Consider the following 19,798-nt stretch of genomic DNA (forward strand, 5'->3'; position numbering starts at 1 on the left):
TCTATTCACAGAATGCAAATTTGATTCAAACACTTTTCTCTTATGAGGTTTTCTGAAAAGTTCTCGACCATAGATGTCATAACAACCATGCGAAATTGCAAGTCATTCGAGTAGTTTGTTTTATACAGCTGTCTGAAGCAAAATTGTTGTCTGTATCCCTTGAAATGGATAAAATTGAGTATCGTGCGGTTATAAAATTCTTGTAAAAGAAGGTTTAACACCAAAAGAAATTCATTTGAAGTTCATAAAAGTTTATGGGCACTCTTCTCCTTCATTTTTGACAATTAAGAAATGGGCTGCCGAGTTTAAATATGGCCATACCAGCCATGAAGATGATCCATTTGATGGACGTCCGAAAAGTGTAACAACAAACACCAGAAATCATTGAGCAAGTGCACGATATGGTATTGGATGACCGGCGAGTCAAAGTGTGTAAAATTGCTGAGACTATAGGCATTTCAAAAGAACGTGTAGGATATATTTTTCATGAAGAATTGCAAATGAAAACGTTTTTCACAAGATGGTTACCAAGCTTGCTCACAGCAGATCAAAAACACACTTGCATGAAAATCTGAACGCTGCTTGGAGCGTTTTAACAAGAATAAAACTAATTTTGTGCGTTGATTTATTGCTATGGATGAGACTTAGATTCACCATTACCCACCAGAATCCAAACAGCAGTCAAAACAGTGGACAGAAGCCGGTTGTTCAGCGCTGAAGAAGACAAAGTTCAGTTCCATCAGCAGGAAAGGTCATGGCATCAGAGTTTTGGGATGCTAAAGGCATTTTGTTTATCAGTTATCTTTAAAAGGGTAAAACTTTAAAACAATAATCAGGGAATATTATTCTGATCTTTTAACCAGACTAGTTGAAAAAATTCGTGCAAAAAGACCGGTTTGCACAAGACAAAAATCACCTTTCATCAGGACCTGCCCACAAAGGTGTTTTGGCAGTGGGAAAATTAAGGGATCTGCACTATGAATTGTTGGAATATCCAACCTATTCCCCAGATTTGGCTCCCTCTGACTTCTTTTTCTTCCCAAAACTAAAACTCTTTCTCGCTGGTCAGCGTTTTTCTTTGAATCAAGAGGTGATTGCAGCTGCAGAAGGGTATTTTGCAGATCTTATTGAAAATCACTACAGGGACGGTATAATGGTGCTGGAGCATTGCTGGAATAAATGTATTAGTCTTAAGGGAGATTATGTTGAAAAATAAAAATAATTTTGAAATTATAAATTTGTTTTTACATTGTTAGGCCAAAAACTTTTCAGACCACCCTCTTAATACATCATATTCCTTTTTTCGAGTTCATCATCAACAAGATTCTTAGCAGGTATCCTCAAATGGGGTTATACACAATATCATGATAGTTCTACATAATTAAGTTTACATTATTACTAGCTTCCCGTCAACAATTTACTATTAATTAATCTGTTATTTATGCGAGTCGGAGGTTTCTGTGGTTTGAAGATATTCATTATAGTTTTGATACAAAGACTATAAAAATATTATAATTCAACTAGAAATCTGTATTAATTTTGTGGGTTGATGGACTCACTTCATCAGGAGCATATTGTTATTACAAAAAAAAAAAGGTAAACAAGAAAATGGAATGGTTCAGTATGACATTCTGTAATGTAATATGCATAGATGCCAGATTTTTGAATGGAAACTAAACATGGTGCAGTGTTGTGTCTTGGTTTTTTATGGCACCAATTAAGGGTGTGTGTAAAGCATCCTTGAATTTCTTTACAAAACACTTATGTTTGAAGGTGGCACTTTTTTTTTTTTTTTCCCCAAAGTACTGAATAGTTGACATTGGTTGCATGAAAAGCTAATTTGAACTTGTGTTATCTTTTCTTTTTAACATCTTTGAAATGCTCCAACATGCAGATCTCTGCATGTATCTCAATCATTTGTATGCCATAAGTCAATATAGTAAACCCACTGGTTTCTTTGGAGTGGAGGGGGGGAAATGGTTCAGTGGCTGTAATAATTGGGTATCTTGTAAATTGGAGCAAAAGCCACTTTCATGTTGTGACTGAAGCAAATAAGAGATTCTGTTAGTGATATTGCTAATGTAAGAAAGGATTACTGCACCTTTGAATTCTTGCTTGTAAGTTGATATCTTGGGTGGGGGATATGAGCGAGGTAATCAAGCTCTTTGTTTCTTTTATCTGTGGTACTGGAGATGTGAGCTATGTCCATCAGTGTTTTGATTATACATGTCTTCTGTAAGGGGGCTAAAGAAGCACGTAGGAATCTACTAAGATTGGTGGACTTTCTGTTCACTGATAAATTAAATATTTTATTTTCAGAGAATGTCATGGTAAGATAATATCCTGCAGTTTTCAAGTTCAAGAGTGAACATTATATTAGAATATAAGTCATTGAGATAGTTTTTGAAATGTTCCAGTTCCTTGTTTGAGCCTGCCAGAATGATAAAAATAAATGGACAATAACAGAAGATGCTCAATAGACATTGTATAAAAATGCTGAAATGAAAGATTCCTTTTCCTGTCTCAAGGACACTAGTGATAAGTGAATTATATTCTCAGAAACAAGTGAAGGAATTAGACAGTCTGAAACTGTAAAGTGGCACAAATGAACAAGAGTCCTATTTTCTTGATGCATTCTGTTTATGAAATATTAAAGTAACCTTTTCTCTGGTAAAGAATTTATTTTACTTATAATTAAAATGACTTGAGGTAAGATACTATTGACATTCAGTGTGACAGAGTGTGGATGAAAGGAAGAAGATATATATATGTTTAAAGAGGGAAAAAAATACTGGTATCCAAAAACTAAGTATGAACTACATTTTTACCTGTATATGAAAAAATTTTCATGACTATAGCCAAATGTGGACATAAATTTATTGCCAGCTTACTAATAAATTATATTATACAAAAAATACATTATAAATTTCATACAAATTAAATTGCAATACGTTTTTGAAAAAGTTACAAATTTCCAAAGGACATAGGTAAGGAATTAATGTACAGTGCTTACAGAAAACAATGTGGAGAGACATTTCGGTATGAAATATCCCCCCCCCCCCCCCGAACTGCAATGTCTCACAATGTTGTACTATGCTTAGCACCAAGTGATTCAGGAGTTTTTGAGGCAAACTGACCCACTACTTCTTCAGAGCAAGGTTAAGGCCTTGTTTTCTGGAGGGGAATTTTGAGCAGCAGTGCATCTCCCTATTGCATCCAAACATGTTTTGTGGGGTTGAGATCTGGGGAGTGGCCACTTGATTCAATTAATATCTTCAGTCTCCAGAAGTATCTCCACTATTCATGTACGACGTAGTGTGGCATTGTCATCCTTAAAAATGAACACAAAGATGTATTATCACAACATCGGTGCATCTAATAGTCAAGTATGTGTACACACACACACTGTAAATCTTTTATTTTTCAATATTTAAGCATTTCATGTTTTTGATGGATTTTTATATCTCCAGTTTTCATATGTAATCCTGATTACATTTCTCTTGAGTATTTTCTACTGTTTCACTCATTTAATATTATTTCAAATTGATTACTTCAGAAATTCAATTTTCATGTTACCTTTATCATCTCTTGTTCCTTTTACAGTTCTCTTTCCTACATTTCTGCATTTTTTCAATAGCTTCCAGAATACTTTGCTCCTGTGTTATATTTATATTCTTACTAAAGTCATCCCATGGGTTTTATATAGCTACTTTTACATATATCATAGCTTTCTCTATGTGTTTTGGGCACTTGCTGATTTACTTTGCCAGAAACGTTTAATATAATATCTCATGGAAAGTTTTTCACTTGATTATAAAGTAAACTGTACTTGACATAAAATTATATTCTTGTTTAATCCTTTTATCCAAGTGTAAGGAAATAAGTTTGTTTGTGAAGTGTCTTCATAACTAGGCTATTTGTACGTGGAAGCTGTTGACTTCACAACATTAGTATCCCATACTGCAAAGTCCACTCACTTTCAGATTGCTATGCATTATGGGAATGGTTACTATCCAGACTGGTTTTGACTGAAACACTTCTATTACTGTCCTTGAACTTTTCAAGATCATTGTGAAGCTCTGCTTTTTTTTTTTTTTTTTTATCATTGCAAATAATATCACATTTTTCCCAGTCTCATTTAATTATCATTTTCTTCAGATTAGGTTATGTTCTTACTTTCAAATAATATTTGCATATTTAAGTGCATGGTTTACCTTTGAAAGCTGCTTGACTGTGATTTCTTTTTAAATCTGTTATGCATATTTTTCTTTTCAATATCATATTTATTTGTATCCTTCTCAAAACCTATTTCAAATATCTTCTATAGTATCCTGTACTGTTGTGAACTTATCTGTCAACACTAACATAGTCAGCAAAGCTTTTCTTGTGTGTTTTCTCTATGTTAATATCAGCTCATCTTTAGGTTGTAACATGATGTTAATAATAACTGCTCTTTAGAATATATTATAATTTTGAAAAAAAAAAATTCTTGCTTTGATCCTTTATCCAAGTGTAAGCAAAGAAAGTTTGCATGTATCTCATAATGCAATGCACACTTCCTTTCGCATGTGTACTAGGCAGTATGGGGAAGTACGCTAGGCAGTATGGGGAAGGGTCACCACCCAGAATAGCTTTCTTGAGATCTCATTAGTGGGAGATATTAAGCCAATTGACACGAAGTCAGTTGCATCTATATACAAGATGAGTAGTCATGAAGATGTGCGTTATGTGCAAACTTTGTTCACATATGCTTGAGTAAAGGATTAAAACAAGAGTAGATATGGTAAATATCTCTGGCCTGGAGCGTTTAATAATATAGTGATACACCATTTTACTACTTGTATATAGGAAATATATCATCATCATCAAATTCTTGCCATGTATCCTCAAGGGGTGTACAGGATATGATAGTACTACATGAAAAATTTACCTCATTACTAACTTCCTATCTACAATTTTCCTCCAAATCAGTCTGTTATCTGTCAGGAAATAGGAAATATATAACCTCTGTATTAACTTTTGTATCTTTCTGGATCTGGATCCTTTTTTATCATCACTAAATCTTTCAACCACTGAAGTTGTTTAAGTGGCTTTTCCTTTTTGTTTACGTCAACTCTCCTCTTGGGTGGCTCTAAAAATTCCTCAACATCTCCCCTAGTAGAATCTTCTACAGGACCATATGCACAGATAAGAAGTCTCATTGTTTAATTCCCTATTTTAAATTTTGTCCACATCACTCTGCTTTGACTGCCATTAAAAGTCTTTCTTTGTGTGTGATGTTTAATGTTTAATGAAATTGTTAGTTAGGTCTCCTATTCTGTTATTTTTCTAAGTTGGTAAGGTGAGCTCTTCTCCAATCATTTGGAATTTGACCTTGTGACTATGCTTTCTAAATTAATGATATGTAATGCAGATTACATTCCTCCTGGATATTTTCTACTAGTTTTTTTTTTTTTTATTATTATTTATTGTTCTTCAGTTTTTATACCCCTTCATTTTTAATTCATTTTATGTTTCCTCCAAATATTTTTGCCACCTTCTTATTAAAACATAATATCTACAATAGGTTGTAATAAGTTGCCATCTCAGTCTAGTTTTGCACAAATTTAGAATATTTTTATACCAACTTTCAAATAAAAAAAAAAATCACATTTCAGAATAAGATTTGAAAAAAATTAAAGATATAGTGATGAGTGACCTCCCATGTTATATTCATTATTGATCAGTGAAAGAATGATATAAAAAAAAAGCATGAAACAAAATCATAAACTTCTAATGTGTACCTGGGGCTTTTGTACTCTCTCTCTCTCTGTGAATTTAATGCATGACTTACCTGATCCTCCTTCCTCTTTGTGACTTTTTTTTTTCAAGTTATGCTCTATAATATAATATTGCATTATACAAATCTATATAAGCATTGTTCTCCAACTAGTCATCATGTGGTCCTTCACTCCATGGACTGGTTGGCTGTAGCACACTATTCTCACCATTTGTTCCTCTTTTTGGGGATTCTCTTCATATCTTCTTGTTCCTGAATCTTCACATAGTTATTTGATGAAGTTCATTCTTGGTCCTCTCCTCATTCTTTTACCCAAGATTTTCCCTTCTGTTGGGTTGTTGCAAATGAAATGGCCGTTGAATGACTGTCAGGTTTCTACTGGTTGCTGAAGAAAGCAAGCACTGAAGTATATGCAAATTTTTTGTCATGCGATGGCGTCACACGTGGTTGATGCAATTGTAGTATTTGTTTCGTTCAACGAGCATTAAACATTGAATACTACCGACATCAAGTCAATCATGGAACCCAGTCAATTAAGGTTGCTATACCTTTACGAGTTTAAATTGGGAAATTCTGCAGTGGCTGCAGTAAAAAACATCAATAAAGCATTCGGTGGAGGAACAACTAATGAGAGATCCACTCGCCATTGGTTTGCAAAATTTCGCTCAGGAGATTTGAGGAACCCTTCCTCCATTGATTCGAATGAATTAAAGGATTTAATCGAATCAGATCCATGATAAACTGTACGAGAGATCGCCCAGACACTAAATGTACACTCTCAACTGTTTCACGGCACTTGGCAATAATAGGAGAAGTAAGGAAGCTCAACAAGTGGGTGCCTCACGAACTCACTGATGAAAACAAAGCACGCCATTTGGAAGTGTGCTCTTCTCTCTTAAGAAGTAAAGAAGAAAGGTTCCTGCAACGAATTGTGGCTGTGGATGAGAAGTGGATATTCTACGACAATCATACACGTTTCGTCGCAGTGGTTGGGAGTGAAAGACGCTCCAGGAAGGCCTCCAAAGGCACCTCTGCATCCAATGAAGATGTTGTTTACTGTATGGTGGTCTTCTGCTGGTGTTATTCACTACTCATTCCTTCCACGAGGTGAAACGATAAATGCAGCTCAATATTGTACAGATATGCGGCAAATACATGACAAATTGTGCCTTAAGCAACCAGCACTTGTGAATAGACATGGAGTCCTATTGCTTCAGGATAATGCCCGACTACATACGGCGGTGTCAACCATACAGCAAATCAACAATTTGGGATATGAAATTGTGCCTCATCCTCCATACTCTATTCACAAGTGCCGGTTAGGTTTTTTCGGGCACTTGAGCCATTTTTTGTCCAAAAAATGCTTTGCCAGTGACGCATCAATTTATCGGGCAGCGGAGGACTTCATCACTTCCAGAGACACTGATTTCTACAAATATGGCATAAATGACCTTGCCACACATTGGCAACAACGCATTGATGCTGCTGGAGATTACTTTGATTAAACAGGTATTCTTCTTCTTTTTATTCTCTTCTTTTTCAATCGCCCTTAAAATCGGCCATTTCATTTGCAACAACCCAATATTACTGTTTTGAGGAAATTATCATGCCTTAGTAGTTGTCCTATCCATTTGAGTAACCTCTTCTTTATGATCTCCACAATATACTTCTTTCTTCTGCAACTTCTTTGAGAACTTTTTCGTTGCTGTTCTTTTCTTTCCAACTCACTTTCATTAATTATCTCCAGCACCGCATCTTGAAGGACTCTAGATATTTCAATCTTGTTTAACGAGTGTCTAGATTTCCAACACACATGTAATGCGACTGGCCAGACATAAGTCTTTATTAGTCTTTTTCTTAGTTTGATGTCAATTTGCTTTGATGTGAATATGAGATATTTATAGTGAAATGCTTTTTTGCCTGTGCATTTCTTGATTTCACTTCTTTTGTGCAATATGCATCTTCTGTGATCAATTGTTCCAAGTATTGAAAGGAAGTTATTTGTTTAATAGGTTTATCTTCTGTTCTGATGTTCACAGTATGGAGTTTCTTTGAGTGTTTTTCTTTAAGAATTAAATTAAAATTAAAGCTTTGAATAGTGCTTGTCTTAAAAATACAAAATAGCATTTTTATAATAATGATATTTGTATAATTACAATATATTGCAGTGATGACCAACTAGTGATCCAGGCAAATTAAGCAGAAACATTTTGTATAATCATTTGTCTGTGCTGTTTCTAAATATTTGTTATTAAAAAAAAAAGAAAAGAGAAGAAGAAGAAAAAAAATACTAAGATTATTTGTTAATTTTATTATAAAAAGAAAAATGTGTTGTGTTTAAATGCAATTCCTTATTCACAATATCTTAAAATATTTTGTGCCAGCTCTTGATCCTTTGAATTAGGAAAAAGTAACCACTAAGTATATGTAAATATTACACATTATTAATATATTGGAAGGCTTTAAATATTTTAAAAAATTATGAAAAGGCAACTTTTCTTACTTTTTTTAATCAGGATAATACAGAAGAATTTATAAAAAGCAGTCTAATAGAAAGGATAATGTCAAAGGTAAGACTAAATTTAGAAATGAATTTAAATTTAAAGAATTTTTTGACACTTTTACCTGCTGGAACTTCTTTTTCTGCATGGCTTTCAGCAACATTTGTTTCTTATTTGGTCCTTGGCTTCCAACAATCTTTGACGGACTTTCATGTCAGAAACATTAATCCCACTAGCTGGCAAGTTTCTATTTAAGTCTACAGTAGACAGTCTTGGATTCATTTTGCTTTTCCTAACTATGTAGGAAATTTAAATTAAGATCATTTGCTAACTAGTAAATGATCTTGAGTAAGTGTAGTTTTCCTTTTTTATCAGGAGAAAAGGTACCTGTCTCCCTAAAGCTCTTTAAAATTGCATTAACAGTATCCAAACCAGCACTACACTCATTGGCAGTTTGAGTCATGGATATGTGCTGAGAAAGAGTAAATATTTTTGAATGCTTTCTTGAAGATCCATTTTATAGCTACACAAAATGAATAAAACACTATGATTGTTAACTTGTTTACAATATTAAAAATGTACAACATATTAATAAGCATCGTACAGACAGTCAAAACATGCAGCACTCAACCAAAATAGTAAACTAAAACCAAAACTCTTGTGAACTGAAATGAAAACCTACCCAAAACCAAAAACTTGAAAAAAATTTGGCTTGTTTGGATTAATTTGTTCGCTCCTGTATAAAACTTTCATGCCTCCATATTTAAGCATTTTGGGTTGTATATCATCTATTCCTTTCCACATTTCAGGTTTTTAACGGCTTTTTCCACCTCAGGAATTGCTATGCACTCCTGATCACATACCTCTTGAATAAAGTCTTCATGTCATCTTTATCTTCTTTGATTCCTTTTACTGTAATCTTTTCTCCATTTTGAAGCTTTTTTTTTTTTTAATAGCTTCCATATAGTTTTGACTACAGTAGACTCTCGACTATCCGGCCTAATGTGATGGAAAGGCAGGCCAGATAACACAAAAGCCAGATAGGCCGGAGTTCTAGGCCTACCTTTTCACACAAATGTGAAAAGGTAGGCCTAAGATGAAAGAGTCAAAACTTACAGTTTTTAGTTTTTGAAAAAGTCCTTGATAGATGACTGCTTCACCCTTTTAGCCCTCTTCCGTGATGCAGTGTCCCTCCACTTACGCAAGCAGATGATATCGGCTGGCGTCGCTTCCTCCTACTTACTTATGTACTGCAGTGCTGCCTCAATCGTCTCGAACCCTTCCAAATGTGGGATGAGATTTTTCCTGTCATCTAAGATCCACCTCCTCTTCTTCCCCCTGTGTCACCATTTCCACAATATCGTTGTCAGTTATTTCATCAGCTTCGTCGTTTGACATCCATTCTGTAATGTCCTCTGCATTGACATCATCACAGCTCGGTAAATTTTTGAACAACGAAACAAGTTTATCATTTTCATCTTCCACTTCGGTTTCACACATGGGTTCAAGGTTGAAATGTTCACCTTCATGGTCCAAAAGAATTTTCCAAGACTTTACAAGTGATATGTTTCGAATCTTTTTACTAACAATTTACTAACGTAACCAGGAACAGTGGCAAATGTATTCTGCACTTGTGGACATCTGATACACAACTGACGAAGCAGGGAAATCTGCACTTTGCATGTCTCAACTTGTGTTATGCACATGGCACGTAGGAGGATTGTAGCAGACACCCGCTTACAACGCCTTGGCAAAGTATTCCTCATTTTATCTCGGAGAATTACTGTATTATTATAATTCTTCGTGATAAAATCCAGGCTCCGGATGGTACGGAGGTCGGATAGTCCAGAGTCTACTGTAACAACTTTTCTTGATATTTGTCTACTATATTCTTTCTTGTATTCTCATGACTTTTTTGTAGCTACTTGATAATGATCACTTACATTTTTGTATGTATTCTCTCATGGCATCTGTTGGCTTACTTGAGCATAACTTTTGATATGGTTTCTTATTCTCTGTGACTGCTTGTGTAAATTCTTACCCCCCAGCATGCAGTTTGGACTTTTCTGCCCTTTGAAACAATTTCACTAGATGCCTTCCTAGTTAAATTATTCAATGTTTTCTTCAGTTTATCATTGAAACTCCAAGATTTTGTTCCTGTTTTCAAACTTTCCTTTTTTTCTTGAATAATTGTATAGTTGTCTACAATTTATCTCTAAAATCACATTGCTTTAATTCCTTTTAAAACATTCTTACATGCATCATGAAGGTTGTTTTCTTGATCATAAATTAGTAAATAATAATATTTGGTTAACCTGTCAAGAAACTTGTCAAGATTCTTGTCAGTTTTGCAGTTACGCATAATTGTGAGAGTGTTTAAACCTATATGTAAGTGCCCTGAAGAAGCCAACAGATAAGTGTGGCGAAACTAGTTGGTCCAGTTAATTAATAAAATATTGATCAACACTTGATCGGTTAACCAAATATTATTATTCTTACATGCATTTTTATTTTCATTGCAATTTTCTTTTTTCTCCTGCTTAAAACTTAAATGATAATGACTTCCTGTTTTAATTTCTCTTTATACTCATGTATCCTGAACCAACCTGAAAATATCACTGTCATCAATAATATAGTAACATGGTATCAGCAATGACTGGTCTGTGATATACAGATATCATGCAGGCACTTATCATCATTATTAGCTTTATCCTTTTCTCTAATTCTCCATAAATTTAAACAAATAGCAAGAATCCTTGCTATTTGTTCATCATCATCCTTCCACCAGACTGCAATCTGACTTGAAAAGAATTTAAATACCTTACCTTACCTTAAAGGAACTTTGGAACAAATAGCAAGAATGCTTTGAAAATTCAATCTATACACTTCTTTCAGACCAGCTTGGAAACTGTATTCCTTTCTACCAGACACAAAGGATGCATTATCACCTCTTTCCTTACCAGACGTCTATCAGGTACTCTGCTCATGCCATCTGTTTTATTTTGGACAGACTAGTCATTCTGCATTCATTAGAATTGAAGAACATCAGTACTTTATTAGATATTTGGAATCTGATAAGTCTGGCCTTGCTTTGCACACTATTGACACTAGGCTCAGAGTTCTTTGAAACCAGACTAAGCTTCTTCACTCTTTTCCCAGAAACACATTAAACTCTATGAAATCATCCAAACGTGAACTGATCAGACTGCACGCCAATATCCAAGTTTTGGAAAATGATTACTATTAACTAGTCATTTTTATATGTACAGTAAAACCCCGAAGTTACGTGGTAGGTGGGACCAACAAAAAGCAAGTAAGTTGAATTCGCATAACTCGGGGTATAATTTTGTATGTAATTTATATATACAAACATACAATTGGGACCAAAGGTTTACAAAAATACCTATATTTTTTAAGAAATATAATCATAATTGTAGTTTTTCGTACGTAAAAAAAAAGAAAGTTATTTCGATGTCGATGGTTTCATAAAATCTAATAGATTCGTTTGACGGCATAATGTCTTTTTCTTGTCACGCAAAATTTCTTCATAGCAAGCTAATGATTTTTTTATTCCTTGCCTTGTGGCTACAATTCGTTCCTCGTTAGAATCTTTGTTTTATGATTGTTCTTACTGTTGATTCCTGTAGATCGAACTTCTTTGCTAGCTCACAAATTTTCATTCCGCCTTCAAAATCCTTAATAATGTTGAGTTTTGTTTCCAAAGTCAATGTTTTTCTTTTCTTGCTAGCTGTAGAAGAATCGGACTTGCTTCTTTTGGATGACATTATTATTTTTTATGTGATAAAATTTTTATCAAGAACATAACATTAAACAATCTCAAGGTTTGTAGACTATAAAAATCGTGTATGAATAGAGACTGACGTGTGAACATTCATCACTTTTAGTCTTGAGCAGGATAAAATTAATTTCATATTGAAAAGAATAACATGTAAGAAAGTTTTAAAGCGAATAAAAGTTGAGCAGCTCTCAGATGTGAACTGTAGACTAAAATACACAAAAATTATTGAAGAAAAAATGAAAGAGTTTGAGAACAGGAACCAAACCTTTGAAATTTAGTGGCAAGTCTTGAAGAAAACCCTGATTGATTCAACAAGAGAGGCATGTGGTGAGGTCATTTGCAAGGATAGAAAAATCAGAACTCCACGGTGGACACAGGAAGTTAAAGAGTCAGTGAAGGAAAAGAAGAAAGAATATCAAAAGTTCCTAGCTAATAAGTCAGCTTGTGCTCTTAGAGAATACAGAGACAAATGTAAGAAAGCAAAACACTGTGTAAAACTAGCTAAACAAAAGTCATGGGTGGACTTTGGCAAGAACATAGAAATGGAGGAAAGAGTGCTGTAACAGGAGTTAGAGATGATAGAGGCGGCTTGAAGACAGGAGAAAAAGATATCCTTGAAGTATGGAGTAATTACTTCAAAAAATTGCTAAATGAAACAAGCAGTGATGACAGCACTGTGGTAAAAAAACACTGACCAAGCATGCAGTCAGGAATACATATCCATACTTGAAGTAGAAAAAGCCATCAAAGGCTTGAATGTGGAAAGGCAGCAGGAGTAGATGATATTCGACCAGAAATGCTGAAGTATGGTGGTATAAAAGTCTTACAGTGGCTGCACTGCATAGTTCAGAAAGCCTGGACAGAGGAATGAATTCCTGATGATTGGAATAGAGCTCTAATAGTACCCATATATAAAAAAGGAAATAAAACTGAATGTGAGAGTTAAGAGGTATTTCCCTACTGAGTGTTCCAGGCAAGACAGTATACTTGAGAAATAGTTGAGAAGAATTATGGAGTTAAAGCTTGGTGAAGAACAGGCTGGATTCGGGCCAAATAGAGGCTGTCAGGATCAGATCTTCAATTTACGATAAATAGTTGAGAAAGCATGGGAATATAACAAAGATCTGTATTTAAGTTTTGTCAATCTGGAAAAGGCATATGACAAGGTGCCAAGAGAGAAGCTATTCAATACGCTACAATTTTATGGTGTTGATGGGGCATTATATCAAGCAATACTTAGTCTTTATTTGAGTTGCAAGTCAGCAGTTAGAATTGAAGGAAGTACAGGAAGATGGTTTAATGTTAAATCTGGTGTGATACAAGGATATACGTTATCCCCTCTGTTATTCATTATCTATATGGATCACATTATGAAGGAAAGTGGTATCAAACATGATATCAGAATTGGAGATGTTAATGTGAGCTCTCTGCTTTATGCATGCGGACGATGTTATACTTCTAAATAAATCTGCTACAAGTTTGAAAGATTCCCTGACTAAAAAAACGTTTTTATTATCCCGACGTTTCGATCTTCACATCAAGATCATCACCTGAAGCATACATCAATATACAAGACAAGCTGAGTTACATTATTAACTATGAGCCAAAGAAACAATGATTTGATCACATGTTGTTGTACTGGCATGACCTCTAGTGAAAAAAAAAAAAATACATCAAGCTAAATTCTATTTACAATGACAGGAATAAACATTCTTTCAGATGGTTTTCTTTCAGAAACAATGATGTCCTATTTTTAGTGTTACAATTCTTATTTTTGCTTTTAAGATACTGATATCAAAATTGGAGATGTTAATGTCAGCTCTTTACTTTATGCGGATGATGTTATACTTCTAAATAAATCTGCTACAAGTCTGCAAGTTTCTCTGACTAAATTGAATAGCTGTTGTCATGGACATGGTATGAACGTCAGCAATAAAAAGACAAAAACAATGAAAATAGGTAGAATCATTGAAAATGTCAACTGTGTTGTGAATGGAGAACCTGTGTAACAAGTGAAACATTTCAGCTACTTAGGCACCATTTTTACTGAAGATGGTAAATTAAATATAGAAATAGACAACAGAATCAGCAAAGCTGGTATGGTGGGAAGTCAATTGAATAAATTCATATGGAATAAGAGAGAAATTAGTCGGAACACTAAATTAGCTGTATACAAGACAGTGTTCAAACCAGTTTTAACTTATGGAACTGAGAGCTGGGTCAGAAGTAAAACACTTGACCAAAGACTAGAGACCGCAGATATGAGAGTCCTGAGAAAGATTAGAGGCATGAACAGATGGCATCAATGGCAATATCATATTAAAAATGAGGATATTAGGAAAGAACTTGACATTGTCAGCATCCAGGAATGCATTAGCAGAGCTAATCTCAGGTGATATGGTCACTTAAATAGAATGGGAGATGAAAGATTAGCAAAACAAGTGTTCTCTGCCAGGTTGGCAGGAAAACGACCCAGAGGAAGACCAAGATATAGGTGGATTGATATGGTACAAAGTGCCTTAGACGATAGAAATATAAGATCTGATAATGATGTTGGAGTGTTGACAAGTAACAGACTGATTTGGAGGAAAATTGTAGATAGGAAGTTAGTAATGATGTAAATTTTTCATGTAGTACTGTCATACCCTGTACACCACTTGAGGGTACATGGCAGGAATTTGATGATGATGATGATAAGATACTGGATTTTCTACAGTCCTATTTTTAGTTGTTCTTAGTGAGGAACGTTCCATTGGTCGAATATATACCTAAATCATCTGAAAGAATATTTATTCCCGTCATCGTAAATAGAATTTAGCTTGATGTTTTTTTTTCCCCCCCTCACTAGAGGTCATGCCAGTAGAATAACATGTGATCAAATCATTGTTTCTTTAGCTTACGGTTAATAATGTAACTCAGCTTGTCTTGTATGTTGATGTATGCTCCAGATGATGATCTTGATGTGAAGATCGAAACATCGGGATAATAAAAAAAGTTTTTTTAACACGGTTGTAAATTCCATAAATTTTTAAAATGAATGCTAAACTCTAAAAGAAAGGATTCCCTGACTAAACTTTTATGTAATAGATATGGTATGAAGGTCAGCAATAAAAAGACAAAGACAATGAAAATAAGTAGGATCGTTGAAAATGTCAACTGTGTAGTGAACGGAGAACCTGTAGAACAAGTAAAACATTTCAGCTACTTAGGCACGATTTTTAGTGAAGATGGTAAATTAAATATGGAAATAGACAACAGAATGAACAAACCTGGTATGGTAGGAAGTCAATTGAATAAATTCATATGGAATAAGAGAGAAATTAGTCAGAACACTAAATTAGCTGTATACAAGACAGTGTTTGAACCAATTTTAACTTATGGATCTGAGAGCTGGGTCAGAAGTAAAACACTTTACCAAAGACTAGAATCTGCAGATATGAGAGTCCTGAGAAAGATTGGAGGCATGAACAGATGGCATCAATTGCAATATCATATTAAAAACGAAGATATTAGGAAAGAACTAGACATTCTCAGCATCTAGCAATGTGTTAGCAGAGCTAATCTCAGATGGTATGGTCACATAAACAGAATGGGCGAGGAAAGATTAGCAAAACAAGTGTTCTCTGCCAGGTTGGCAGGAAAACTACCCTGAGGAAAACCAAGATATAGGTGGATTCATAGAGTACAAAGTGCCTTAGATGATAAAAATATCTTCTTCTTCCTCTGCGTGTTTTTCCCGCTTCCATTGCAGTGTCCGCGTATTACGTAGATACAACATTTGTTAGTACAGCCATCCTGCTGCTGAGGGGGAAATGTATTTTTCGAGTGTAGCAGTGTGTGTTCGTGGGGCCGGTTTGACTGTTTACTGAATGAAAAACCCCAGATGAACTGGGGAAAAAACCTTGCTGTCCATGCGCAAGACCGGCTAACTTGGCTATGGCTGAGAAAGATCGTTAAGCTTCTCACGTCGTCAACCGGAATCAAACATAGGACACTTCTTCCCCAGGCATATGGTTGCGAAGCGCATAACCACTAGGCTAACCGTGTGGACTTGATGATAGAAATATAAGATTTGATAATGTCAGGATCTTGACAAGTAACAGACTGAGTTGGAGGAAAATTATGGATAGGATGTTAATAAGGATGTAAATTTTTCATGTAGTACTATCATATCCTGTCCATCCCTTGAGGGTACATGTCAGGAATTTGATGATGATGTATATAAGTGGTTGTTAAATCATATTTCTTCAGAATTCTTGAAATTGGTTCTGAAATCCCAGAAATATATGGAATTGGAACTCGACGTATTGAATCTTTGTTGTTATGAATTGGATTGTAGGAATCGAAAAGATATTGTGTACTTTTTTCAGAGAAGCCATTTAATTTCATGTGATGTTTGATAATCGAAAGTTCTCTCAGTAATTCATGAGAAGTTGAACAATCAGTTCTACCTCATCGGATTAAACATTTTATGATTCCTGTTTTTTGATAAGGATGATGAGCAGATTGTTTGAGAATATAACATCCAGTGAAAGTGAGTTTTCTGTAAACTGTTGTTGTTAGAATACCTGAAGGTGAACGGATGAGGAGGATGCCTAAAAAGGATAACTTGTTGTCTTTTTCAATCTCTATGGTAAACTTAATACGAGGATGTAAGGAATTGATTCTGGCTAAAAAGGAAGGTAAGGAATCTCTGTTATGAGGCCACACTGAAAAGATGTCGATATATCTTACCCAAAAGGATGGTTGAGGGAATATAGATGTAAACAGGACGTCTTCTAGATGTTCCAAATAAAAGTTGGCTAAAGAAGGCGAAAGTGGACTTTCCATGGCCATTCCTTCAACTTGGTTGTAGAATTTGTTTTGACATAAAAAATATCCACAGTGCATCACGAAATCAAATAATTTTATAATGTCTTGTGGGAAGATGTCAGCAAGTAATTGTAAAGTCTCTTTGAGAGGTACATTAGTATATAGAGATTCTACATCGAGGCTCACCATAAGATTAGTAGGTTGTAATGAGATATTTTATAATTTATTTAGGAAATCTGAAGAGTTTTTCAAAGAAGAGCGTGATTTATGTGATTTTAATAATTTACTAAATATTTGGCTATGCGATAAGTAGGTGAATCAATACAGTCCACTATAGGACGAAGCGGAATATCTGTCTTGTGTATTTTAGGTAGACCATAAAATCTGGGAGGTCTTGCGAACATAGTTCTTAATGTGGCTAAATGCTCTATACAATGTTCCTATAAAAACAGAATCAACATCTAAACAGCAAATTTGATGTTCTTGTTTCTAGACAAATCAAGCCTTTCCAAGTTTCAGATAATTGGGTCGTTAGCATGGCTGGTCGCCGTTTAACGAGTAGTGAAACACTCATCCTCTCAAAAGGACATGATTTCGCTATAGTCCCTGAAAAGATTCCATAATTAGATTTCCTTGTTAACATTGAACGGAACCTTAGTCATCTCTCCAGTGAAAAGGTTAATTCTCTCCACCTAGAAGTTGCTTCTACGCTGCTTAAATCCAAGCTTCCTCCTTCCAACATATCTGCTTCTGAAAAGAAAGCACTACATTCCTTAAGAAGCAACAGTCACCTTGTCATCACTAAAGCAGACAAAGGAAAAGCAACAGTAATTATGGATTCTTCAAACTATAGAAGAAAAATTTTTCTGTTATTTCGTGATCACTCAACATACCAAGAACTTAATCACGATTCCACCAACAGGCAACTGAAGAAATTAAATTCCCTTCTAGATGAGGTGATAAGTTTGGATGCAGACATGATAGAGAGGCTAAAATCACATTTCGCAAGACCTCCTAGATTTTATGGTCTGCTTGAAATACACAAGACAGATATTCCTCTTCATTCTATAGTGGACTGTATTGATTCTCCTACTTATTGCATCGCCAAATATTTAGCGAAATTATTTAAATCACATAAATCACACTCTTTTTTGAAAAGTTCTTCCGATTTCCTAAATAAATTAAAAAATATCTCATTACAACTTACTGATCTTATGGTGAGCTTCGATGTAGAATCTCTATATACTAATGTACCTCTCAAAGAGACTTTACAATTACTTGCTGACATCTTCCCACAAGACATTATAAAATTATTTGATTTTGTGATGCACTCTGGATATTTTTATGTCAAAACAAATTCTACAACCAAGTTGAAGGAATGGCCAATGGAAGTCCACTTTCACCTTCTTTAGCCAATTTTTATTTGGAACATCTAGAAGATGTCCTGTTTTCATCTATATTCCCTCAACCATCCTTTTGGGTACGATATATAGACGACATCTTTTCAGTGTGGCCTCATTAACAGAGATTCCTTACCTTCCTTTTTAGCCAGAATCAATTCCTTACATCCTCGTATTAAGTTTACCATAGAGATTGAAAAAGACAACAAGTTATTCTTTTTAGGCGTCCTGCTCATCCGTTCACCTTCAGGTATTCTAACAACAACAGTTTACAGAAAAACCCACTTTCACTGGACGTTATATTCTCAAACAATCTGCTCATCATCCTTATCAAAAAACAGGAATCATAAAATGTTTAATCCGACGAGCTAGAACTGATTGTTCAACTTCTCATGAATTACAGAAAGAACTTTCAACTATCAAACATCACATGAAATTAAATAGCTTCTCGGAAAAAGTACACAACATCTTTTCGATTCCTACAATCCAATCCATATCAACAAAGATTCAATACGTCGCGTTCCAATTCCATATATTTCCAGGATTTCAGAACCAATTTCAAGAATTCTGAAGAAATATGATTTAACAACCACTTATATAACTATTAACAAAATATCCACCTATTTTCCCTCTTCTAAAGATAAATGCTCAACTATGTCTCTGCCTGGTGTGTGTGTATCAAGTTCCTTGTAACTGCAATCTGTCCTACTTTAGACAAACAGGACACTCTATAGAAAAAAGAATTCAAGAACATCAATCATACATTCAGTACAACAAATCCGATAAGTCTGGATTGGCTCAATCAGGGGATAGAGACAAGCCACAACATCCTCTGGTCCAAGACTCGCCTTCTACACAGATGTCATTATAAATTTGAACGCCTATTTAAAGAAAGTGCTGAGGCCTTACTTCAACATCCTAACTTCAATCGAAATTACTGTATTTCCTTATCAAAAATATGGGAAAGTTTAATCAGGATAACACATTAAATTGAGATTTGTAATTCCTACATTAGTCTAATGTTATTTATAAATTAAGATTATTACATGAAATTGTGAATTAATACCTATAGTTTAATCATCACTCTGATGAAATTTTTCCTCTCTTTAATACTTAGCAATGTAACATCATACTGCTCGTTCTACTTTTGAATGATCAATTATTGGTATTCCACCTTGTTATAAATGGTTCCTATGTAGCCACTGAAGATCGTGTGTTATTTTCAGACTGAAATATTTGGCAAATATTAAAATAATCTTGTGTTTACATGTCTATAATTCTTAATTTGAGCTTTATGGGTGCTAAACTCAAAAATTTAACAAATGCAATTGAAAATCAGAAAATAAAAGTAAGAGTGGCATTTCTCATAGGCACAAATGATACAATACGAAGAGGATGTGAAAAGATTTGTGGAAGAAGTGAGAGTGAATAGTGATAAATTAAAAATTGCTAGATTGTTGCCAAGATATGTCAGATCATGTAGAAAGGCTATGATGGTAAACGATTC

At 34.6% G+C, this 19,798-nt stretch overlaps 1 protein-coding gene across 1 annotated transcript in view; it reads left to right on the forward strand.

The window, feature by feature from the left end:
* The window catches only part of LOC150108572 (WD repeat-containing protein 18), a 130,862-nt gene that overhangs the window by 105,090 nt on the left and 5,974 nt on the right, over window positions 1-19,798 (forward strand). Inside the window, exon 10 of the mRNA XM_090416013.1 lies at window positions 8,296-8,349. Within this exon, the coding sequence (XP_090272139.1) occupies window positions 8,296-8,349 (54 nt within the window). The remainder of the gene's footprint in view (window positions 1-8,295; window positions 8,350-19,798) is intronic.

Source organism: Typopeltis vanoorti, chromosome 3 (genome assembly GCF_054136105.1).
Source record: "Typopeltis vanoorti isolate ZY-2024b chromosome 3, IOZ_Tvanoo_1.0, whole genome shotgun sequence".
In the NCBI taxonomy this organism is placed as follows: domain Eukaryota; kingdom Metazoa; phylum Arthropoda; class Arachnida; order Uropygi; family Thelyphonidae; genus Typopeltis; species Typopeltis vanoorti.